Here is a 26,663-nt window from a genome sequence, read left to right as displayed (position 1 = left end):
AAAATACACTGAAGCTATGTGTATTTGAGCTTTCGTTTGTTATTAGCTTAATCATTGTGGAAGCATGACAGCGCACTACACGGTAGAGAGAGGCATCTCTCTTCCACAATTACCATTACCTTACATTTAAATAGCAGATAGATGAGTGGTTCGCTCTCCGCGTAAAACAAACATTTTTGTGTTCCACGAATGCTGGTCCTGAGTCTGGGTGTCTTTGTGCATGTGACTTGAATGTTTGTGAAACCCCCCGCGATACAAAGATTAAATTCCTTTATGCGAGAGAGGTTTTAATTCTAACTAGCTGTCCCGGCGAACTACGTACCGCCTAACAGACGATGATAACAATGCAGACAATAATAAATATTCTCAACTTTTCCATATTTCATCACCGTTTCTAAGTTCCCTGGACTTTCAAAAATATTAAGATCTTATATAGATTTATCAAGACTAAAATAAGCCACATTGGTTCAGCTGTTCTCGAGTTTAAGCGAGACTAACGAACAGCAACTCATTTTATACATATAAAAAAGAGAAGAAGATTCCAATTTCATATAAGAAAAGGTGATAATAGCCCCCTTTTTTGCCATCTCTCACCAATTCCTTATCTACATTATCTGGGGAGAAGAAACATCGCAACAAACTCCACAGCGCTTATCTTTAAAACATACTCGTACGAGTTCATAATAACCTATTTACGAATCGAATCGTTATTTAATAGAAGTCACTATCTTATCTCCGGGCAGATATAATACAAGTTCAAGATTATGCGGCCAAGGTATTATAGTACCGACACAGCTGAGCACGTAGGGGAACGATCTAATGAGTGATAGCTGAGTGGTTGAGGTCACACAAACACAAACCCACTGTGCGTCGTGTCGAGGGTTCGATCCCCGCGCAGGACAAGCATTTGTGTGATCTATGAATGCTTGTTCTGAGTCTGGTTGCGTTCTTGCACGTGATTTGTATATTTATGAAACCCGTAAAAGCCGTCAACCCGAAATAAGTATTCAATTCGTTACTGCGAGAGAAGTTTTTTTTTTAACACAAGAAAATTTTGTCCTCGGTGCGTTCATGTTCCACTCGACTCAGAGAGATGTGAGCATTGTGAGCAAGCTCTGTGGGGTTGCCGGGGCAAAGGGTTCGTCTGAAAGGGTTACCGCGGCCCCGGTATACGAAGGGCAAAGGAAGGAACATGGGTGGGGTTTAGTCAGTAGAAGTCTGATACTCAATATGGTCAACCCAAAGCGGAAAGATTCATTTGATGATTACCCATCCATACAATCGGTGAAGTACTAGTTGGACTCACGACTCAGAAGAGAAAAGGACACCGTGACGCCCGCGGCCAAGAAATGTACTAATTTTGAAATCATTTTCAACCATTTTTTTAAAGAACGAGGTTTTCAATTTGTCTCTTAATAATACTTCATTTACAGTTCATGATACCACGTATATTTGACAGATGGCGTTGATCAAATTTAAAAAAAAAAATTTATTTTTGGTACATTCATTATATACCTATATTGTTTCCCAGGGTTGAGATAATGGGGTATTTTTGACACGACACTTTTGGTAGGCTCCAGAAAGATCCACGAACAAAAGTATAAAAGTTACAAAAACCGATCTAAACTCATTTGATTGATTAATGACGTTTCTATATTACGGAGGTATGTTTATGTATTACGGAGGTGTGCGCGTGCGCATGTATGTCGTACGTATTGACGTTCGAATGTGTGTGTGGGCTCGTGTAAGATCATTATCTTGACTACGTAATCTTGTAATCACTGGTTTGATTATATATTTTTTTTCTATTAGCTTTGATATCGTGGTAGGTGGGTGATAGCTGGTCTTCCGAAAGCTGTTCTATCTTTTTGGTCATCATTTGTCTCAACTAGGCTGATGCAAACCGTGTTAGATGATTTGACAGTTGCCTAACAAACTGTTGCCGTAAACTGCTAACGCTGTTGTTGTCTTGCCGACGCGAAGATTCTGCATCCTCCGACAGTCGTTTCTCCTTTAGACTATTCGCTGAGAAAACGTCGATGGGACATTTTACCTATGGATGTTTCGCATTAATTAGTTTTGACGACAGGACTTATCAAGCTATGGAATATTTACCAGATCGTTCTATCTGTGATTGTTTCGAATTAGACTTTCACTCTTTGAATACAAAACCACCAAAACCTTTTCTCTTTCTATAAAGATATGATGAAAGAAAAGGTTTTAATTTAAGACCGAGAAAAGGAGACGAAACGTGTTGTCAGTCCAAATGAGAAACGATTGTCGGAAAGTTGTAAAATGTATCGCAAACCATCTATAACGAAAAATTAATCAATCCAATGTAATTTAGTCAAATTAGGCTACTAAATAGCACTTTTTGAAGGTCAAATAATATTGGACAGCACCCAGTTTCGCCCACCCTTCACCGCTTCCTAAATGCTTGAAGAAACGGCGCAACAAACTCGTCAGCAGCACGCTGTCTTTCCGTTTAAACATTATTATCTTTTAACAGTCCAACAATCTCGCACGCTCTTGTCATTTGTTATAAGTAAAATAATAGGTAATTAATACATAATGTTTGCATGCACACACACATACAAACATCACGCTATTATGTGTCAAAATTTATCAGTTATTTAGTCGCGAGAGTAAATTGAATGAAGATTTTTTTTGAGATCTTTTGACCTACTATTTTTAATTTTGTATATTACTTTTATTAGGGTAATGCTCTCTGGATACATCAATTAGAATTATAAATGATGACTTTTGATAATATTTAAGTACCTACATAGTAGTACATAGGTTTTTTTTTTTGAATGCAGAGATCATCATCATCCTAGCCTTTTCCCAACTATGTTGGGGTCGGCTTCCAGTCCAACCGGTTTCAGCTAAGTACCAGTGTTTTAGAAGGAGCGACTGCCTATCTGACCTCCTCAACCCAGTTACCTGGGCAACACGATACCCTTTAGTTAGACTGGTTGTCATACTTTTCAAGCTTCTATCTGTAACGACTATCAAAGATGTAGGAATAACAGCCGGGACCCACAATTTAACATGCCTTCCGAAACACGGAGGAACTCGCTATGACAAACATGGTCACCCATCTACGGACCAACCGCGTCAAGCATAGCTTAACCTGTGATCGAATCACTTATGCGGTTATAGCTCAGCCACGAGCTTTTGAATGCAGAGATGTGAAATGAAATCATTTATTCTGGAAGTAGGATATATCTGCATTTGAATGTGTTTGACTACACGGATAGTCGAGTGGTTGAGGTCACCACGCCATACCTACTGAGCGCGACGTGTCACGGGTTCGATCCCCGCGTTGGACAAGCATTTGTGTGATCTATGAATGCTTGTTCTGAGTCTGGGTGTCTTTGTACAAGTGACTTGAAAGTTTGTGAAATTCTCGCGGCACGAGGAATAAATTCGGGAGTCGTTTTAATAAAAGAACTTTAATATGCGATCACCCATCCACAACCTGACCTGACCTGCTTTGCTTAACATATCAAATTTATTCCCGATATACAAAACAAGCACGCATCATGCGCGCACGCATGCGTGTTTTGTTATTGAGAGGTAGGGTTCACAGAAGAGGCGATATCGTTGATTACATGTACGGATAGCAACATAGGTTATGTTCGGTTAACTGTTATTATAAATATAATATTATAAAGATTATGGTATTTCCTAAAAATACTATAAAATGTGTATTTTTATTAAAAAACGGTGAAATTCTAGAATGATCCCACTGTGGGTTAAGCATAGAGAAAAAAATATTTATAACAAAAACTGGTCACCCATCAAATTAATGACCATACCAAACGTTTCTTAACCTCGATGTTTATTTTCATGATTTGTTGATATAGCAAAAATTTAAGCCTTCTAGCTAGTAAGATTCATGTGAGACAGGTACGTGGACGAATTTCGGAAGGTAAGGTACCGTACGGAATACTAAAAATAATACGAATCTCGCTCAAAGGAATATAATCCTAGTGTCAGGGAGGTTTTACGAACAATCTCAAGCACAAAGACACCCAGACCTGCAGCAAGCGTTAGTGGAATCTATGTGTTCTTTGCGGGGATTGAACCCGCAGCACTGTAAACTACTCCACTTGAGAAGATTATTATCCGTTTAAATGTTCAATTATTAGGTCTTTTCGTACCTTTTTGGTACATCATTTAATTAACAATTCCGACTCAGCACAGATTGCGAAAAATGCGATGAATAAACAATAACACTAATTAAAGAAAGCATGATTAGGCACATAAAGTATTAATCACTTCAACTCATATTAAATTCAGTCATTGGTTGTCTGTTTGTAAATAAACTTAAAAAAAGCAAGAAATTTTTCATTTGGCTGTAATTTTTCTGTATGATTCTCAAAAAATCCCAAAAATTTAAGTTTTTACGTTAGTATTTAACGAAATTGTATTATAAATTATTTTATTAAAAATAAATAACCTAAAAAAATTGTCTTCAGCTCCAAATAGGTTATAACACTACCAGGGTAACATTAATCAATGAAAGTGTATGATATATTAACAGAAGTTCATTATAATACAGATAACAGACAATTATGCAATTATTACTATCAGCTTTATGTAATAATATAACTATGACTATATATGATGGCTGATATTAATGATAGATAGCCTGCATTTAAATTAGAAAAGCATGGCCAAAGACTTATCAAAATAAAAATATATTAATCCAAAAAAGACGATAGCATAGCACTATTTCAATTTAAATGTAAATTATGTAATAATGTTTACAGAACAATGTGAGACCAAGATAGGTAGGCAACAACATAGCACTTTTTTATTTTTTAATGTTATATATGGAACATATTTTTTTTTAGTTTCTTTTTTTATGGATAGCATGCTGTGTCATTTAAAACCCAATATCTTTTTCATAGCAGAGCACTTAGGATCCAATGCATTTTTATTTTATTTAGCAGATATCTTTCATCATTTTAGTTTTGTATTTGGCTAGAAATATAGGGTTTCAATAAGATTCTAAATCTCTATGCTGCCCTCTTAGAAAACAACTTGAAAATTAACCCAACCCAAAAAATAAATTAATCATCTGTCAAACAGATATATCTTTTTGAATAGTTGCAAGACTTTTGGTCAAGCATTTATTTGCTATCAATAGATTTATCACCAGATAAAATTAATCCAGAAAATTAGGGATAATCTGTTGTCTTTCACGAGGAAGATAAAATAAAAACTTCTTTCTTTCTTTCAGTTTTTTGCTCATGTTTTTTTTTTTATAAAAAGCATTGTACTGTGTTTCTTTTCTACCTATGTTTATTAATTTTAATTATAGTATATTTTTAATGATCACCACCTACCATTGCTTTTTTACCAGTAATTTTCACTTTCAAGTTAACATGGAGTAAATTATCGAATATCAGGAGTTCCCATGTTATTTATTTGAAAAATAATTCAGAATGTGGCTTTTTTGTAGCCATTTCCAAAATTATATTGTTTGAAACCGTCTTATCAGATTCATCAGTTTTTTTTTTATAGAGCATGCACCTATCTGACCTCAACAGCCCAGTGTAAAACATTTCAAACTGTTATTCCTAAATAATATACAGATTAGATAACAATAATTGCTTCTTGATTTGAAATAAACAAGTAATAATTTTTAAGCAATCTTTAACGAGATTCTTATAAGGTATGTTAATTTTTTATTTAAAAACTCAGAAAAATATTTAAACTAAATTATAACTATTAGTACAAATATGTAATATTTTTATAAATTATAATGACGAAGTTAAACTTGTAGCATTTAGGTTAATATAATTTATATCTAGTGTTAATTTATGTAAATTACAGGTAATTTAAATTTTGCCAATAATAGTGGATCAATCATGACATTAGCATAATTTTCATGAGTTACTTTTACGTATTAATAAAAATTTTCATACATAACTTCTTCGGCGAATATTTAGAAACTTTTCAAACGCGTAATTTATATTTTCACTTCGTGCATAGACTATTAAAAGAGAGTTCGTTAAGACAACTCTAAAAAAACGAACTATTTTTATCCACGCCGATAGGCAGAATGGAACGATCAACGACGTGTCTAAGAAAATAAAAAAGTAATAAATACTTACGGATTAAAAAAAAGTTGATGCGGTACGCCGGATGCACGGACAAGCACTTTTATCACTTAAAATGGCACTAAAAACTTGTATTACGATGTAATTGCACAGTTTTCTAAACGCCGATAATATTTACGAGTATATTACCGCATAGTACATGTCTGCGCGGGTAGAGAATTCAAATGAAAATAGTTTTGTAGGTTACAAAACGTCAAACTTGCTAGCTTTGAAGGTCACCTTGAACTGACAGTCGGGTTGTCAGGTAATAAAACAGCTGGTTGAGTTTCGGAACGATTGAAAAAAAACGTTGGCCTTTTAACGAATTTACAATAATATCATAAGTTATATATTACAAAACTTAACGGAATGATGTTCCTAATGTTTTTATTAATAAGTAGGGTTTGAACATATTTCACATTTCAAATTTTTCTGCGTGTAAATGGATGTAGATTGTACCTGTGTCTTGTAGACTTGTTTTGTGCGGGAATCGAACCCGGAAACTATCGCCTATTATCATTTGTTGAACTCCTTGCCTAACCCGTGATTACAGTAATAAATTGAAAATAAAGAGTTTTGATAAAGAACACTGTTTTAATATTCTCGTTTCTATATTAGTTTGTTGCGCCATTTGTTCAGCCGAAGATGTTGCAGTCAATAGGGATGATGACAATTTTTTTTTTGCAGTGTCCGTCTTGTAGTTTTTTGTATAATAATGGATACGTATTTTTTAATTTGTCCCGCAAACATAAATTGACCAAATTACAGTGAATGAAACTTACGCGTGACGTCACGATTGAGTATAAATTTTACTCTATCGTTACGTCACAAGCCCCCTCCTAAACTTTAAAGCAGTTAATCTTTGTCAATTCTAGTTTTTCTGAAAAAGGAAAAAATACGTGTCTCATACTTTTCAATTATCTAACTGAAGGACTAACGAGATTTTTCTTTTTATACCAGTCGTCACCCCTATTGTTTCCTTCTAATTTAAATAAATAACTCTTGATTTTGACTTCACTACCTTTGAACATCAGATTTAGTGCTAACTACTAATAATGACTTTGTAAAGCAGATCCAATATAGGGCATTGATCACCAACTGCTTATTTTTTGGCATTTCCAGGTGTCAATAATTAGAATCCAGTTTTCCTGAAATACTTTCCAGAACATATCGGCATTTTTGTATTAAAAGCATAAACAATTTGGCCTACAATCTAGATGTAATAGAGTTTTGCTACCGTATTATTTAGAATTACTTTTATATTTTTTCATGGAAATAAACAGATTTAAAATTTATTTTACAAATTACTTGTAAAAGGTTAGGGATTTGCGTAAACGCCGGTTAAAAGTTCAACTTTCAAAATCAAAATCAAAAAGTTTTTATTTCAAATAGGCCGTTTCTCAGGCACTTTTAAAACGTTACATTACTGACTCTAGTTGCACGGTTCCAAACTGTCATTCTTATGGAGAAGAACTGGCAAGTAACTCCATAAGTTACTCTCTTAACCGGCGTTTACGCAAATCCGTAATCGACTGCCAAGTCTACTACAAAATAGTAGCATTAGAAAAAATATTTTTTTAAAGAAAACAAAAAGGAACAGTTCACAGAGTTTTTATTCAACAAATAGTACAAATTATTTACAACGTAACAAGACATATCACACTTTTAAAGTATTTTTTACGTTTACCTTTTTAAAGATTAATAAAAGCTTAAAATAAACGGTTATTCTTAATTTAATACTGTTTTATTTAAAAGGTTAAATGGCACTTAGTGTAAATTCTTAATTTTAATTATAAACACGTATCGTATTAATATTATAAACGCAAAAGTTTGTATGTATGGATGTTTGTTCCTCTTTCACGCAAAATATTCTTCTATTTTATAAAAAAATACTTTGAATGAGTTTTCTTAGCTTAAATTAGTTTAAGGGTGAGTGATACATTTTTGTTTAATGAAATTATATTTTACGTCTTTCACGTAACGCCTTCAGCCTCAAACTAAGCAAAGCTTGTATTATGAGTACATCCAGACAGAAAAATGATAGTGCTCATCGCACAAATATTTGTTCTGGGTGGGAATGGAATCCACGACCTACGGTAAAGCAATGAGGGCCACTAACAACTAGACCGGGCCAGTAAATTTTATTCTTTTTCAGGTCATTAGCAAAGTATAATCCAAAAATCTACAATTTATTACTAGTAATTAGTTTAATATCGGTAACAAGTACTTTTAGACATTTTTAAAACACCCTGTAAGCCCTTAATTTACAGAAAGAATTAATCTAGACTCAAAGGCGGACTGCCATCGAAATCATCAGCAAAATGATCAACATGACTATCATCTTTCACATCAAAATCAATTTTGACTGGATCTATACTTTTTACATAAGTTCTATTCAAAATCACTGGGCTATCTCCCACATTTTCGGGAGAATTTTTCTCATTGGCAACATTCACACAACTGTCAGATTTCGAGTTTGACAGTTCGTGTGTTGTTTTAGATTGATTGTTTTTAGTTAATAAAGGACTTTTATATGAATTCGAAGCACTTTTTGATTTATTTATAATATGTAGATTGGTCAATGGCGGTGGTTCCCCATACATTTTTAATTTAGCTATTTTTTCGTTGACTTTACGCTTTCTAATTAAGACTTCTTCTGATAGATTTTGTGTGTCTGTCTGTCTGAATGTAGACTCAAAATCAAGGCCGGTTAGGTTGAAATTGTCATCCGTTTTCGGTCTAGCTAAAGGCGAATCGATAAATATTTTATTTCTAGACTGATTATAATCGCTATTATTAAATCTATAAGGGGATATATTTTCAGCATTATTTTTGTTAGAGGAATAGTTATTTTTAATTTCTATACATTGCTCACAGAATTTTCTTCGATCGAGTGATAAAAACATTTTATTTAAATCATCAACTATTGTTCTAGCATTTTCACTTTTCGGCGTCTTCGTAAAATACGAGAACTCAGTTACGCGAAAATGCGGTATAGTTTTCCTAGTGTTGCCAGCCCGTTTTTGTAAATTCACACAGGAGACGATTTGACCGGTATCCAAAACATTATGGAAACCAAATTTCTTTAGTCCTCCCCAAAAATTTATACAGATTATATTTTTATCAAAATCAGCTAAGTAAACATTTTGGAAGGGTTGTTTAGTCGAATCGAAGTCCGAAATCGATGGATCGATTTGAAATATCATGCCTACGGTATCGATTTCGTTGTAATCGGTGGCCATGGCTGGGTTTTGGGCTAGATCTTTTATGGTGTAACATTTGCGTTTAAGTAGACTTGTGTATGGTTTAATTTTTTCTACGTCTTTGTATTTTGAAGCACTGAATATTGATTGTCTGCCGGCTGATATTTGAATTTCGGAGTATCTGTAATAAGGGCAAAGTACATATAAATATAAATTAATATGTTTGTGTCAGTTCGTTAAACTGTTGGGCCCAATTTGGACCCTAAATGCGGAACAAGGACCCCACCAATATCTATTCGTATTCATCATCCTAGCCTTTTCCCAACTATGTTGGAGTCGGCTTCAAGTCTAACCGGTTTCAGTTAAGTACCAGTGTTTACAAGGAGCGACTGCCTTTCTGACCTCCTCAACCCTGGGCAACACGATACCCCTTAGTTAGACTGGTTGTCAGACTTTCTAGCTTCTGACTACTTGTAACGACTGTCAAAGATGTAAGAATAACAGCCGGGACCCACAATTCAACGTGTCTTCCGGAACACGGAGGATCTCGTTATGACAAAGAAGGTCACCCATCTACGGACCAACCACGTCAAGCGTAACTTAACCTGTGATCGATTAACTTGTGCAGTTGAAGCTTAGCCACGAGCTCCTATTGGTATTGTAACAAATAATGGTATATGCTTACCTAACAGCTGTGGGTACTACGTTCATAATATCGATCCAAGCGCCCTCTTTAATGATTTCTTGTACTTCCTCTGTCGGTTTCCATATTGACATCATGCCTAAAATACAAAAAAGATAGATCAAAAGCGAAAACCAAATACTTATTTTTTTTTTATATTCTAGAATTGAATAATGTTTTCATGTATACACGGTGTTTTTTTAGTCGTCTTACAAAAGCAGCCCAGTTCATGTATCCAAGGACTAGAACACGTCCATGATAAAAAAATTGGTATTTATGACATTTAAATAAATTTAAAATGTAATTTTTATTCAATATTATGATGCAATTCGTAGTTTTTAGAAACACAGCTCTGTTGCGAGCGCGGTCCGAGGCTTGTAACAATGGTGAGGGGCGCGGGCGGCGGCGTTTTTTTCATTTTTAAGAGTATATTTCAGATTTTTCTTCTTTTATTTTTGTTCGAACTTATTATCATAGTTGATGATAAAAAAATAATAATCGCGCCTAGGGGTATTTTACGTCGCATACATGAACTGGGCTGCTTTTGTAAGACGACTAAAAAATCACCGTGTATAAGAAAAAAAAAGTCAAATAGGTTTTGTATAATGGGGTATTTCACTAAAAAAATTTATGCAGTCCGTCAGATAGGTTTCCCAAAAATATTGAAAACGTATTTTTAATTTTATCACATCATAAAAGAGTAGGTAAGGAAGATAAAAATAATTATATTTTATTTCAAATAGGCCGTTTTCCAAGCACTTTTAAAACGTTACAAGAATGACTCTGGTTGCACGGTTCCAAAGTGTCATTCTTATGGAGAAGAACCGGCAAGAAACTCCATAAGTTAATCTCTTAAAAACAAATAACCTATTGTTGTAAAATCTATGAAATTGAGATAGTTATAGTAAAGCTAGCTTTTCGCCCGCGGCTTCGCCCGCGTCGAGGTTGGTTATATCGCGTTTCCAAGAGAACTCTTCAAAAATTCAGGATAAAAACTATCCTATGTTCTTTCTCAAGGTCAACTCTATCTCTTTACAAAATTTCATTAAAATCAGTTCAGTGGTTTAGACGTGAAAGCGCAACAGACAGACAGACAGAGTTACTTCGCATTTATAATATTAGTAGAGATTAATTAATTTTAAAATTCTGTCACCTTTAGTCACAACAATTTTCTCTCTATCTTCTACACCAGCCACTCTTATCTTCAACAACGTTACCACGTTCCTGTTTACATTCACACCTGCTGTCTCCATCTTCTTTCTAATTCTCTTCTGTATATCTTCTAGAAGATGTTCCCTGCGTTTCGTTGTGTGGGCTTCTAAGAGACGGGTTTGGGATGATGTTAAGTGTGCCTGGAATAATAGAAAAGTATTAATTTAGACGGGCAGAAATGTTTTTCAGCAGTCAGCATGTCATTCTTCTGTACGATTGCATCACTAAACTCCTGCTAAACGGCTGAACCAATTCGAATGAGTTTGTATTTTAGATTCACAAATCAAAAAGTCAGCCTTGTAGTACGAAGTTGTGTGTGTTTGTGAACGTGTTTATTTGTTACCTCTTAACGCTTAACGGGTGGGCCGATTTCGATGAAATTTGTTGTACAGGTCACCTTGGGCAAGCGGCGAGACGACCTTGGATTAACACTTTACATAAGCTAATTTTATCCGACTTCGTTAAACTGGAATTCAAACCAGCATCCTCATCACCACAAGTTCTATAATCCTACCATTTAAACCTCATAATTTTATACTTACTCTGAATTCAGCTGGATCTCGGCTGTTCTTCATCAGTTTAGCGATTTGCGAGCCGCTGTCCAGACATGTTCTATTGCAAGAATCTGTATAGCCTTCGGAATCCTGCGACTCCTGAAATTATTAACAGTTCGAACTTACAAGCAACCTGATATAAATGTACTGTATTTATATCTATACTAATATATAAAGCTGAAGAGTTTGTTTGTTTGTTTGAACGCGCTAATCTCAGTAACAACTGGTCCAAATTGGAAAAAATCTTTAGTCTTTAGGCTATAAAATATAATAATTATAGACATTTTCTTTACCTGATCAGCGAACTCCTTCTCCACTTCTTCATATAACTTCTCCATGATGCCCTGCCTTTCTGCTTCTGTCTTCATCTGATGCAAATGTTCTAAACGTTCTGATCTTGTCACTGCAAACAAAAACATATTTTTTTATTATTATTATTTGTTTAATAACGTCCTTGGTTACGCTTGATACGGTCAGTCAGTAGATGGGTGACCATCTATTTTTTCACAAGTTATCCGTGTTTCGGAAGACACGTTAAATTGTGGGTTAAACGTTGTGACGTCACTTACCAGTACGTTAAATTGAGCTGTTATTCATAGATCTTTGACAGTTGTTACGGATAGTCAGAAGCTAGAAAGTCTAACAAAGGGGTATCGTGTTGCCCTCGTAAGCGTTACCGCTTAGCTAGTACGGTTCATGAAACGGACAGACAGAAGGTCAGACGAACAGACAGCAGAGCGTCAGTAATAGATTTCCGCTTTTCCGGATACGGAACCCAAAAATTTATACACTTAATATTCCCACCGATATTTCTTGGTACGAATTTGAAAAATACTTGAAACCATCTCAGTTTACAAAAAAAAAACCATATTACCTAATTAAAAATAACTCACCAGTACTCCCATCTTCAAATTTCTCAACGTACATAGCTGGATAGACTCTGGTCACAAAAACCATAAGCTTCGACACTTTCCCGCCATCCAGTTTGACAGCTGACAGCTGCGACAAGATGGCGCCGTTGCCATGGTAACCGAGGCGGGCGTCCCAGCGAGCGCGGCGGGTCGAGTTGCCGAAGATCTTTAGACGGACCGCTGATGTATCCTGGGAATAATTTTGTAGTTGCTCCAAATCAGAAAAAAAATAGGAAAAATTCTCAATACTCAATACTTTATTGCTTCCATAATGGTAGTTAGGGGTGGTAATTTTAGGTACAATGAACAATTATGGACCCCGAAGGGCAGAGCATTATCGTAGGAGAGAGGAAGACTTTCTATCTGACGTATGTTTTTTTATTATCGTATATTTTATGTGTTTTTCCGGCGTGTGTGTTTCTAAAAAAATATCATCGCACAACCGTAATCTGAGATTTTAACATTAATTTCAACAAACATAAGGAAAGCTGGATAAATATAAAACCAAACGGTATTTTTGATTTCTCACTTTGATTTTGAAGAGAGGAGAAAATTTCACTGGCCTGTTGGTCTAGTGGTTAGTGACCCAGACTGCTATACCGTAGGTCGTGGATTTAATTCCCACCCACAACTGTTTGTGTGATGAGCACGATCATTTGTTCTGTGTTTTGGTGTAATTTATCTACGAGTATATCATGTATGTATTAAGAAATATATAAGTATGTTTATCAGTTGTCTAGTACTCATAATACAAGCTTTGCTAAGTTTGAGACTAGATGGCGTTGTGTTAAAAGTTGTGCAACTTTTTATTATATATTTATTGACTTACCTCCCAAGGCGAGACTCCTTGCTCACAATTAACCAACTCGGCCCCGTTGGTGACGATTTTAGTCCCAACAGTGATTTTGCCATCACAGACCAACTGTGCTAACATTTTGTCCGGAGTAGACATGATGCAGTACCAGCCATCCGTTAGTAGAAGTTCTAGATTCGTTGTTGATGCACTGAAAGTTTAAACATTTTAAATACTATTTTTTTCAAAAGATAAAGGTATATAAAGGTAAACATCTGCACGGATAGCCGACAGGTTGAGGTCACCACGCTAAACGCTCCTTATGTCGCGGGAGGTTTCACAAACATACAAATCACATGCACAAAGACACCTAGACCCAGAACAAGCATTCGTGAATCACACAAATGCTTGTCCTACGCGGGGATCGAACCCACGACACGACGCGAACAGTGGGTTTGGCGTGGTGACCTCAACCACTCGGCTATCCGTGCAGTCATAAGATTAAGAAACAGGTGGTGCTTTCAAAACTTTGGTGGGTGACAATTTTTCTTTCAAGTATTTTTCTTTAGGAAATTATCTGTAAATCTATACTAATATATAAAGCTGAAGAGTTTGTTTGTTTGTTTGAACGCGCTAATCTCAGAAACTACTGGACTAAATTGAAAAAAATATTTTTGTATTGAATAGACCATTCATCGAGGAAGGCTTTAGGCTATAAACCATCACGCTGCGACTAATAGGAGCTAAGATACAATGGAAAATGTGAAAAAAACCGGGCAGGTATATCTAAATCATAACTTATATCTTCTACCCACGGGGACGAAGTCGCGGGCAACAGCTAGTATATTATAAAAATAATATTACACATAGCAACATTTAACACGTACCTGGCAACGCTAACTCCATCAACATAGACCCCAGCGACACACAACACCATAGTTTTAGATGGGACATCATCTTTTTCCAAAATTTTCCTTAAAACCGGCCTCTGAGCATTATATAACTCTTTATCATATCTGAATTTCAATTGATCCATAACATTTCTTGCATTGAACTTCAAGTTAAATTTAACCTCATAAGATATTAACTTCCAGAGAATTAACTTAAAATGGTTATCTAACCAACCGTTAGGTATCAGTTTATTATTAACTGAATTTGTAAATAGATCTTTGAATAAATGTAAATTTAATTTTGAATCAGTTAAATTATTTCTTTCATTTATAAACTCGAATTTTAATAAATTTTCAAAGTTAAATTTTAGTATATAAGGATCAGTAGTAACAGAGTTTGTTTGTTTTAATTTTTGTAAATCTTTTAAAGTAAAACATTTATTTTTCTTATAATCCTCTGTGAAATTAATTCCTGTGACATTTTTATTAATTTTCTCGACTGTTTTAAAACATTTTGGTTGTTTTTGAGAATATGGTGTGACAAATTTCTTTCTTTTTTTAGCTTTAGGGCAAGATAAGATCGGGCTGCCAGATCTCTTTGATGTAACTGCCGTCTTGTTAAAATCTTCAGTATGAAGGCTTTCTTCAAAGTCATTTAGTATTTGCGTATCCAATATTTCGTTAACAATTATCTTTTCTTTGTTAATTTCAGATGTATCTATTTCTGAAAAACATCTTTTGTTTCTTATTGCACCATTATCTGTATTTTCTTTAACACCTATATCTAAATTTCTTTTTTTAATAAACTTAGTACTATCATTATCTTGTATTTTCATTTCGGCTGAAAAATCTTCAATTAAATGATGTTTTTTATCAAATTTAAAACTAAGAATTTCATCATCAAATATTTTTCTAGTTTCTTTCAGCGCTTTTTCAGATATTTTCACTTTATTATTACTTGCAGTTTTAAAACCTAGAAATTCAGGTTCTTTAATTTCTAGAAATAGCTCTTTGCTTTTTGCAATTGCTTCTTTTGATACTGAAACTGTTTTCTTGCTTGCTGTTTTGAAACCTTCAAAAATAGGACTGGATCTAGAATTTTTGATATCAATACCATCAGATAAATCATTTTTAGTTACTCTCTCACCATCTTTTTCGAATTTGTTAGTTAGATCATTATTAAAATCTGTATTTGGATCATTATCAATATCTTTAAATATTTTTTTAGTTTTTAGTAAGGCTTCTTTTGATATGTTTACCTTTCTATTACTTGCTGTGGTAAATCCTTGGAATTTAGGTGGGTTTTCTATCCCTTTAGCTATTTCCCTATCTTCATGTTCATATTTGTCGGTTGGATCATTAATAACATCAGTATTTGGATCACTTTCAATATCTTTAAATATATTTTTACTTTTAAGTAAGGCTTGTTTCGATATCTTTACCTTTTTGTTACTCGCTGTGGTAAATCCTTGGAAACTAAGTGGACTATCTTTCCTTTTATTTTCTCTATCTTTTTCTATAGTAGGATAGTCATCTTTTTCTTTGATCTTTATTTCATATTGATCTGTATCTTTGAAAATGTTTTTACTTTTAATTAATGCTTCTTCTGAGATTTTGACTTTTTTATTACTGGCTGTAGTGAAACCTTGGAATTTTGGAATCGAGATTTCTTTTACCGTATTTTCAATACTTTTGACTTCATTATAATTAATTTTTGTATTTGCTTCAAGTACATCTTTAATAATAGTAGGATAATAATCTTTTTCGGATTTATTTTCTTTAATTTGATTTAAGTCTTTAAATATATTTTTAGTTTTAGCTAACGCTGCTTTTAAAACTTTTATTTCTTTATTATGACCAGTTTTAAATCCAATAAAACCTAAAGGTGGTGGTACATCATCAATTTCTTCGAAAATTTCAACGTTGGCAACATTTTTATTAATCTCCTCTTCTGTTTTAGAACTAGCAACATTATCATCAATATCTTTAAATATGTTTTTAGTTTTGGCAATAGAAGTTTCTGATATATTGATATTTTTATTATTAGCTGTTTTGAAGCCAACGAATCTTGCTTTGTTTGTAAATGATTCATTGAAATCGATTGTTTGAAGGCTTTTATTTAAATCTTTATTTCTATCTAGATCTTCTACAGGATAAGGCTTTTTAATTTTTTTTTTATCATTAGAAAACTTGTTAGTAAGTCCTTTTTGACTTTTCAAAGATTCTTCATTATTTTTCGATGGAAAATCAAAATCTTCAGTATCTAGATTTTTGAAAATATTCTTCGTTTTAACTAAAGCTGTTTCAGATATTTTTATACTCTTATTATTAGCCGTTTTAAATCCGACAAAATTAGGCAAATCAGTAGAAGATTCATTAAAATCTTCATTTATCTCTTTTCTTGCCCTATCAATATTGTTGTCCTTTTTACAATCAACATCAATTTCCTTAAATATATCTATCGTTTTAGCTAAAGCTGCATCAGATATGGTAATCTTTTTATTATTTGCAGTTTTAAAACCTAAAAACTCTTTGCTAGTCGATGGCTGTTTAGCTGACAATTCTATATTTTCATTTATATCCTCTTTTTCATATTTTTCAGGTATTATTATATCTGAATCTAGATCTTTAAATATATTGGCTGTTTTAGCGAGAGCTTCTTTGGTGATAATAATATTTCTATTACTTGCAGTTTTGAAACCTTCAAAAATATTATTTTTATCCATATTAGTATTATATTCTTCTATATTTAATTTTTCAAGTGATTTTGGTTCTGTAGAGTCAATATTTTTGAAAATACTTTTTGTTTTAGCTAAGGCTTGTTTTGAAATTTTTATATTTTTGTGATTAGCTGTTTTGAATCCAATGAAAGATTTACTTGTCGATGGTTTATTTGAATTTATATTGTCTATTATTGTATCAATACTAGTTATTTCAATTACCTCAGCTGTTTTAGCGTCTGCTGTACGTTCGTTAAGTGTTTTGATCTCAGTAATATTTTCAGATAATTCATCATTAGTATCAACTTGAGTAAAATCGTTATCAAAATCGATATCTTTGACGTAATCTTGATATTTTTCTAAAGCATTATCATCTGTTTCATTTTTAATACCAACAACATTCTCTGTCTCAACTTTTCTTATACCTCCGTCTTCTTCTAGCGACATTTCAATATTTTCAAATTCTTGGATTATAACATCGTCTATGCTTTGAATGTCATTTGTATGATTTTTCATTATTTTGGTTTCTGGTTCATTAATGGTTTCAAACTCATCTTTATTAATTATTTCATTAATTAAGTTTTTATTTTCTTTTTTCGGTATTTCTTCAGTTTGTGATCCAAAATCTTCATTTAGATCTATATTTTGAAATACTTTGTTACATCTTGCAAGAGCTTTCTCACTGAGTTTAATATTTTTATTGCTAGCCGTTTTGAATCCTTGAAAATTACTATTAGACACAGATTTAATTTCAATTTCATGTTTTGTTATAATAACCGGTCTTTCTATTACTACATCTATATCCATATTATCAACTGCTTGTATATTACAAGCTAAACCAATTTCTGTTTCTCTATCAATAAGGTCTGCTTTCCTTTGCACATCTAACATATTTGCATCATCATCATTGCAAGCTGAATCAAGCCTTGTTGCTTTACCATTAAAATCTATATTCCTATGTCCTTCACATTTAGTTGCATCATTAGTACAAACTAAATCAACCTCTTTTTCTTCACAGCAAAGTTCTTTATTATCATTTGCATCATCATTGCATTCTAAATCAAGCTCTGTTTCTTTATCAATAAAGTCCATTTTTACATCTTTACTTTTGACATTACCATCACAGTTATTAACTAAGTCGGTGACAGTTATATCGTCGTCCCTTTCACTCACATTGCTTAATAGGCTTTTGGCTTGAACAAAAGATTCCGTGAAGACTTGTATGGACTTGTTACTAGCCGTTTGAAACCCCACAAACATTGTCTCATCCATATCCTTGACATTATAAAACGATGTTGCCAGAGCACACGTAAATGGTAGATCTTGGTAGGATTTTTGAACGAATTCCTCTTCATCAGAACTAAATAGTATTTCATCTTTTAATATTTCAGTATTCTCAGTTTTGGCTTTCTTTATTAGATCCTCAGATATTTCTTTGTCTAGTTCTAGAAATTGTATATCCAAGTCTGGATCTTCGACTATAAGAGATTTTATCTCTTTTCCATTATCATCTGTTTCATCAATTTGAAATTTAAGATTTACATCGTTTGTCAGTTTTTCTTTATCTGGTGGTAAAACCTCATTAACTTTAATTAGTAGCTCATTATCTAGAATTTGAGAATTAATTACGTGTTTAGCAGTATTTATGTCATTTGATTCGACGATCGGCATTGCTATTTGCTCAAATTTCTCAAATGTTTCTAGACTAACTACTAATGGTGTAGACGGTTTAGATTTTGGTTTGCTTTTCTGCATAAATATTGGACTAAGTGGCCTTTCTATGTCCTCGTCTTCAATTTCTATACATTGGTTTAGCATTTGACTGTATTCTTCAAATTGTGTATGTTCATCTGTTGCATGTTTAAAACCTTTATTTTCATCATTCTTGTCAAATAAATCAATCAAATCATCATCATCTGTATCCAGTTTCCTTTTATTTCTAATGATCAAAACATCATTTTTGAATTCCATTGCTGTAACTCTGTCATCGTTTTTAATGCCTGTGTCATTTTTGATGGAATTTTGCAACAAAGAAGCAATTTTATCATTTCTATTTACATTTAATGCTTCATTAGCACTTTCAGCATCTTTCATTCTTCTACTATCTTCTTCTATGTCCCTTTGATCTTCTGTCTCTGCCTGACGGAATGAGGAATCAAATTCCTCTGTCATACCAGCATGTGCGTCAATCAATTCTGCGTCTTCTATTACATTTATCAGTTGTGTGTCTGTTGCAAATTGGGTGTCAAACTTCATTGTTTGTTTTGCTACCTAGAAAGGACATGGAGAAAAAATAAATTATCATTATTTAATTTTCTTTTTAATTTGTTGCTGTATGTTTGTGTGTGTATGACTATTTCCCATTTCAAGCTATGTTCTTGTTAAAATGGATGGAAAGGCAAAAGTTGTTATAAACAGAGGGACAAAGCATGTGAAGGTTTAAAGACGATGAACAGGTTTAACTCAGATTATCTGTTCAAAAACTCCATTCATAAACTATAAGAAAAAATATTCTACACAAAGTGTGCATAAAAATAACATAGACTCCTGAGCAAATATAATAATTGTTCTTATTTATTTATTTATTTGTAATGGAAAACCAACAGCTACAATAAAATGAATATGAAACAATATAAGGGTACATACAGCCAATAACAGGTTTTCACTAATAGCAATAAAATAGTTCACAGATATTTAGCAAACTTATAATTGCACACATTATTGGGCATAGTCATTGTTGTGACTCTTAATAATGTCAATAAAAATCTGTCATTTTTAACTCTCTGAACTCACTTGCCAACTCACTATTCGCGATAGTCACAAATGTCACTATTTGAACAGTAGATAATTCCATCTTTAAGAATCATATTCTTAAAAAAGTTAAACAAATCTACTTATTATTGTATGAATTGTGTTGAAAAAATTCAAACATGAATAATAATTGATTTCTTTTAAAGGAAATTTATACTTATTATGTGCTTTTCAAGTTAGTCTAAAGTAAGTTAATAGTTAACTTAAGTATTTTTCTTTTATTTTTAATTGTCATTCTGTGTACACATGCTAATGAGATAGAATGTCAAACAAATGAGATATGATGTATTTATTGTACTATTTTAGTGCTTGTACCTATTTAAGTGTGCATGAAATAAACAAATTAGGTATATCACTCACCTCTTCGTACGCCGGTAAGTTATTAACACTTAAAAACGTCGATTTCTTTAACTGGTTCAACTTTTTATCACATTTACCAGATTTTAAAGAATCCGCAACTTGTATGGCTTTCATTTGTAATGAAACACTCGATATCACATCTTGAGGCTTATATATAGTCGTATTTTGCTGCTTATTGCTATTATATAAAGTTTTAGGAGTTTTTGTACTTTGTTTTTTTAATTCAAACTCAAAACTCTCTATAGCGTTTGTCATATTTATAATGTAATTTAACACCGGAGAAATTGAGATTGTATAAGTATGTGGTTAAAACTATAAAATATTTTGGTTTAATTAAATTCTGTTTGGCTTAGAGCATGAAATAAATTTAGCGCGAACATAATAATTATTTTTTCTGAAATTGACATCATGTTGACACTTGTTTTGTACTAAACGTTCCATTATTCCAAGAAAAGTTTCAATTGAAATCTTTAACTTCTGAATATGTTTTTTTCTTGTACTGAACAGTGCCCACTTACTCGAACTTAAAGAATAAAAAGTGCTTTTTGAAACAATGCTAATGAAAGAATTAATTTCGGGAGTTTTTTATGGATATTCAATTTTAGGCAAACTGTGAATTTTTATTACGTGAAATGAAAAATGTTATCGTTCTGAAAAACTTATTGGAAAAAAATATTATTTAAATGAATTCAATTTATTCCATTTATAATATCAAATTGGAAACTTACGCTATAATACTTTAAAACTAAAGGGTTAATCGTTACAGTTAAAAGATTTGTTTGACTATACTTTCAAAAAACGTTACCTTTCCTTGTGTATCTGTGCATGTTTCGACTTCCAAACGAATATCAAGCGCCTACAGCTATAGCCGTGCCTCGATAATTTTCGTTTTACAAGTGAAAATAACAATTTATCTTCTAAAACAATCAAATACTTATAAAAACCTAGAAGAAACTCTATAATACTCCTCGAAAATGGTAAGAGAAACTGTATCTTCATCGCTTTCTGTTAAATAATAATGGCGGGTAAAACTAGGTTATGATGTTATATTATTCGCTTTTCAGTCTCATACAATTTTGTTGGTGCAACCGGGTCCGAGGCCAGAAACTAGGACTTATTCTGACTATGAGAGCGTCAACGATTGTATGGAGGGTGTATGTAAAATATATGAAGAGCATTTAAAAAGACGGAACCCGAATACGCCGACAATAACTTACGATATCTCGCAATTATTCGATTTTATCGATCAGGTAAGCATTTTATTTACTAATTCTAATAAAAACATGAGATAACACGTTTATAATTATTTTTCAGCCGAATTTGATTAACGTTAACAATTCTTACGTGACTTTTTAATGGAATACTATGCTTGTGAAAAAATTGCACGGTAATATCTTCTAAAATCGATGCAGCGATCAAATAACAGATTCAGATAACTTTCCGTAACAAGTATATTATCAAATCGCTTATATTATATATTTGTAATTCTTAAGACTGCTCCTATAAGACTTCTGCTTACCCATGAAAAGCATAGAAAAATCTAGAAATATTCATGTTTATTATATTTTGTCTTGACCGAAAATTTGTGATGGGATGTTCTTAATGGTTGTCGTAGAAAAATTGCATAATGTAATCATATTAAATAATGTTTTACCCACAACCAAGTACTTGTGGATCTAGATTTTCCATTATATTTAAACCAGGGATGTTATGGATATATAATATCGGAACCAGATACGGATATGAATATTTGTAAAATATAGTATCGGTTTCGGTTACGGTTATGGATATTCTATTATTTCGGATATCCGTATGGATACCCATAACTACAATGATTTAAACCAGTCCATCTCTGTCCATTGCTGGACGTGGGCTCCCCAAGTTTCACCACACCAAACCACCTTCTTTCTGCTTCCATTTCGAAGCCAGTTGTTCATCATGCAACTAAACAATTGTGGTGATCAATATTTTTTCCTTTCGAAGAGGTGTACTCAGAATATAATAAGTAATTTTAGATGTAATAACATTAAAGTTGCTTATTTCATCTCATGAAGTGCCGGACAATTGTTATTAAAGATTTTCTTCATCACTAATTAAACTGACTTCCTATTTCAGCTGGCCGATTTAAGTTGCCTAGTCTACCAGAAATCAACAAACACATACGCTCCATACAACAAAGACTGGATTAAAGAGAAAATATACGTATTACTACGTCAGGCAGCAGGGCAAACCGATTAGGGTAATATATTTAGTACGCAGAGTAACGAACGTATGGAGTGTTGCAGACGAGGTTATAGAACTGTATATGGGTAGTGGTTAACATCTTGAGTAAAATACTTACGGTATACCGTAATATCTCTTTAAACGGTAGTACAAATGTTTGTAAACTTAATTATTCTGTAATTAACCTTATAACTTTGATGTTAAGGGTTAAAGTAGCATCATTGTAGATTGGTTGATTTGATTATTTGTCAATGAGGACAAGTAAATCTCGTATACTTGACAACTTTTGCTTTGTTATACAGAGGTAATAAGTTACAAACCCAAAGTGAAGCTATCAGCAAATTATATACTGGCATTTCTCGCAGGTTATAAGGCTCATAAGGAATAATTTCCAGACAGGGGCCATAGAATCTGGAGCCCTAGTTTTTAAAAAGTTTCTAATGTGATTTATTTCAATACAAATTCTATAAAAAGTATATACCAAGATGTCTGCTCAATGGTGTGTTTTAACCTAAGATATTTTCAGTGTAATATATTTTTTTTCTGCAGTGCATTTGCTTAAATAACTCATATTGTTGTTGGAATACACTCATGTTTGTGTCTTGATGTTTTTGCTACACCTTGTGTGATAAATCTGTATAATTTAGACTAACTTTACTCATATATCACTATAAAGTGCTGTGTTATACAGTCATGGTTCGAGTTATGTAGCTTGAAAAAGCTTCTTGCAAAAATAAGCATCAATTTTGTAAAATGGCCGTCTAAATGTTATTTTAATATTAATGTTTTGGAAATGCTGTTTTTGCTGTTGTGTTGTAAACAATGCTTGGGTTTGAATATTGTTGGCAATATACAATTGTGATTGGTCAGTAAAGTTATCTTAATAATATAATCTCAATGGTTTTGCTATGAACATCCTTGAATTTAATTAATATTTGGCACTAAGCATAGCAATATACTGTAACATTCTCAAATAAAAGATTAAAATCTAAATAAACACACATTCTGTTCAATAGTCCTTGGTTGCTATGGCAACGAAATGTGTCAATACATTTTCACATTGCACCATGACCCTAATTGTCATTATAGCAATACATTCTTACATTGTCAATAATACTTTTAAATTTTAAAAATACATTTTTACATAAGTAGAGTTGACTCTCTATCAGTGTGTGGATTCAACAGCATAAATTGATACAATGTTTGCTGACTTTGGCGTGGCTTTCGACGAAAAAAAGTGTTTAGTCTATAAGACAGATTTTCAAAAACTATTGGAATCATTTTTTTTCCTTTTGTTTTGTTGAATGAAGGTACATTAAAACAAAATCTCGCGTGACGTCACTTACCAGTACGCTATTTACTGGCATGTGATGTCATTAGCCCCACTACCATAAATTACATTTTCTCAAGTGCGTTTTACCTTCCGACATTTTTAATGATTCAATAATATGAAAAATACGTATTCAATATGTTTGGGAAATCTGTCAATCAAACTAATTTAGTCAAATACCAAATTATCTCTTAATTGAAGATATTATTGCAAGATATAATCATAGTCAAACTTTCCTTATATTTAAAGTATAAAGCATAGATATACAGAAAGGAGCTCTTAAACTAAAACAACTAAAATCAATAATCCTGACTATATTATTGTGTGATAAATTTGTATCTATTTGTAATGCTTCAGAATGATGATAAAACAGAACTGAAAGGCATAGTACGTTGGATTGTTATAAGCCTTTACCGTGCCTTTTACCATCAAATAAGTCGTTTTGTAACTTTGTAATACACATACAAATAGATTATAACTATGTTCTCGTGCTAGTCGCATCCTTAGAGTATACGATTTACTCCGACGTGTAAATGCTAAGCCCGAACGACGTTTTCAACCGTCTCCAAAAATTATGAGGTTCTCATTTCGCGTGTAATTTGTTTTCTAGTCCTAAGTTTTGAGGTCAGAACAAACCTCGGAAGTTTGGGCTGGATGAATAGATTCTACTGATTGTTAAATAGCTGTCATTTTTTTCCCATAATGCATTAAGATCAGTAGTTCATCATTATCATTATCATTTGTACTAAAAGAAATAGTGTATACCTCCCAGATTTCATACAACTTCTTACTCAAAATATGTGCGAGGCAAGATGGGGGAGAGAGACAAAAGACGGTCTACCTCTAACTAGATAACGATTTAATATAAACCTTAACTACGTTGACATACGGTGGAGAATAACTTCGCACTTCAAGGAACTGCGCTCAGCCGCGATTCCAGCGTTGTGAAATATTGACCGTATGTCAAGGCAGTTAAGGTTTATATTAAATTACCGTGTGGTTTACGCTGAACTTAGGTTTTCTTGTCTCATCTCTTATATATCTGAAGGAAGGGACTAGCACGCGAACACTATAGCCTATAGGTCATTAACACTCCATTTGTTCCATACTCTGTTACCAAGAACTGGTAATTAATCGTTTTTTGGTAAGTTAAATTTGTTAAGGTGATACTTGAAAGTCATTTTTTATGTTATAACCAGTGCTGGTGTCTGCCAAGTGTTGAAAGTACAAGGAAAAGATGAACTGGACTACATGGCGTAGAGTGCCAACTCGTTATCACGAATAAGGTAGTAAAAGACCGTCACAGCTTTCCAAATTTGATTGGCTTTCGTCCTGACAGTCAGCACTGCTTATAATTAAAAATTAAAAATATAAAAGATATTAGTAATAAGTCTGTTTAAATGTCATATACCGAATATGACCTTTGATTAATTGTTTAAAGGGTAGATCTCTTTCAGTCAAGTCCCAGTTGTCGTAGACTCAAAGTATCACCATTACGTATAAATATGACAAAAAATCTCTTCTTTAATTTTTGTTGGACTAATATTAAGGTAACAATATTTATTTCTTAAATATTGTTTTTAATCGAAAACAATCAGGATCTTTTCTAGGGACTAGCAGTGTGTCTAAAAGTAGGGTTTTTGCAATTGTGGTAGCGTGATAGCTCACTATACGGCGTAGAAAGGCATCTCTTTCACAATTACAATAATTTTATATTTTAACGAGGCGCTGGTGGCCCTTTTTGATCACTGATCAGTTGTAATATTTGTTGATCAGAGTTCTCAAGAAAAATGACAAGTGATCAATATTAACCTGATCATTGTACAAATTAATTGTAAAAAACACATCGTTCGTCCAATCACCATCTATGTCAATTGTTAATAGTTGATTTCTATAAATTGTGAGTTAAAATATTGTTTATGATATAACTTCGCTGTGTGCTTGCTAACTGCAACACCACCTTAAAATATTCAAATATGACACAGTTTTGAATAAAACAAGTAAACAGCTTCGTGAACTTATAATACAAGTTAAAATATGACAAAACGAAAAAAATATGACACGTGATCAAAAGTTTACACGCGGTCAGTAAAGTTTACTCACGATCAGTATAATTTACACGCGATTATTAAAGTTTACATGCGATCAGTAAATGTTTACAATTAGTCACTTATTATTAAGTATGTCATACAGACAGTGTGTGATTTTTGTTAATGTCTACCGGATGTGTAAGTCATTTTTTTTACTTTTCTCGTTCGTTACTTTCTAGGTTATTTAAGATACTATGTAAGTTCCTTATAAGAGTTAAATAACTATTTGGCAATAACAATTTGTGTCTTTTTATTTTGATAACCTGCAAATTCCTTCCTTTAAATTATCCTAAGCAAATTTTGATCCTTATTTTTTTTTATCTAGCCCAGTGTCCCGCTGCTGCGCAAAGGCCTCCCACAAATCTTTCCACGACTCTGTCCTGGACCTCATGTAACCAGCCCGTGCGGAAACATTAAGAGTGTCTCGCCACCGCTTCCAAAGCTTCCCACGGCGACGCCGTCCATCCGCTGGCTCCCATAGAGTGGTGATTTTAGCCCAGCGGTCGCTGTCCATGCGGCTGACGTGACCCGCCCAATCCCATTTTAGTCGAGCAGCCCTTCTACCGACATCTATGATGCCAGTTTTGGAACGCAGCGGGGTGTTCGGTATTCGGTCTCGTAACTTAACATCAAGAAATCGCGGAAAGACAGAAATTTGAAACATGGGAATCGTAAATAGTAAGGATTTCATATCTAGGAGAAAAGTGGATGAAGCAGCAAGCAATTTCAGGAGGAGCAATGATGGGCACGTGTATCAGGCTAACTTATTGC

General features: G+C 33.2%; 3 protein-coding genes across 4 annotated transcripts in view; 1 reads left to right on the top strand and 2 right to left on the bottom strand.

Moving 5' to 3' along the window:
- LOC113498597 (glycogen [starch] synthase) overlaps positions 1-6,343 on the bottom strand; it is a 29,960-nt gene extending 23,617 nt beyond the window's left edge. For both annotated transcript variants that reach the window (XM_026878672.1, XM_026878671.1), the window contains exon 1: positions 6,129-6,343. The gene's annotated coding sequence lies outside the window, so the exon portion shown is untranslated. The remainder of the gene's footprint in view (positions 1-6,128) is intronic.
- Positions 6,344-7,955: 1,612 nt separating this feature from the next.
- On the bottom strand, positions 7,956-20,685 carry LOC113498750 (breast cancer type 2 susceptibility protein homolog). The gene is made up of 10 exons (XM_026878891.1): positions 20,250-20,685; positions 16,775-19,349; positions 14,356-16,741; positions 13,505-13,679; positions 12,658-12,865; positions 12,058-12,167; positions 11,753-11,863; positions 11,152-11,350; positions 10,002-10,098; positions 7,956-9,497 (listed from the first exon to the last, which is right to left on the bottom strand). The coding sequence occupies exons 1-10, from the start codon at positions 20,502-20,504 to the stop codon at positions 8,390-8,392; spliced, it is 7,224 nt and encodes a 2,407-aa protein (XP_026734692.1). The 5' UTR covers positions 20,505-20,685; the 3' UTR covers positions 7,956-8,389.
- A 389-nt stretch (positions 20,686-21,074) lies between these two features.
- Positions 21,075-26,131, top strand: LOC113498712 (enhancer of rudimentary homolog). The gene is made up of 3 exons (XM_026878829.1): positions 21,075-21,226; positions 21,314-21,499; positions 22,365-26,131. Exons 1-3 carry the CDS (start codon positions 21,224-21,226, stop codon positions 22,485-22,487), a joined length of 312 nt encoding a protein of 103 aa, XP_026734630.1. The 5' UTR covers positions 21,075-21,223; the 3' UTR covers positions 22,488-26,131.
- The last annotated feature ends 532 nt before the right edge of the window (positions 26,132-26,663 follow it).

Source organism: Trichoplusia ni, chromosome 11 (assembly GCF_003590095.1).
Source record: "Trichoplusia ni isolate ovarian cell line Hi5 chromosome 11, tn1, whole genome shotgun sequence".
Lineage (NCBI taxonomy): Eukaryota > Metazoa > Arthropoda > Insecta > Lepidoptera > Noctuidae > Trichoplusia > Trichoplusia ni.
Note: the sequence above shows the minus strand (reverse complement) of the source record. Positions and strands in the feature narration are given on the sequence as shown.

Excerpts from the sequence above, each read along its gene's own strand:
- LOC113498712 (XM_026878829.1), top strand. Across the intron at positions 21,500-22,364 it reads TATTCGATTTTATCGATCAG|CTGGCCGATTTAAGTTGCCT; the intron begins GTAAGCATTTTA and ends TTCCTATTTCAG.
- LOC113498750 (XM_026878891.1), bottom strand. The coding sequence starts at position 20,504 with ATGACAAACGCTATAGAGAGTTTTGAGTTTGAATTAAAAAAACAAAGT. Across the intron at positions 19,350-20,249 it reads ACTTACCGGCGTACGAAGAG|GTAGCAAAACAAACAATGAA; the intron begins GTGAGTGATATA and ends TGTCCTTTCTAG. Across the intron at positions 12,168-12,657 it reads ATTTGAAGATGGGAGTACTG|TGACAAGATCAGAACGTTTA; the intron begins GTGAGTTATTTT and ends TTTTGTTTGCAG.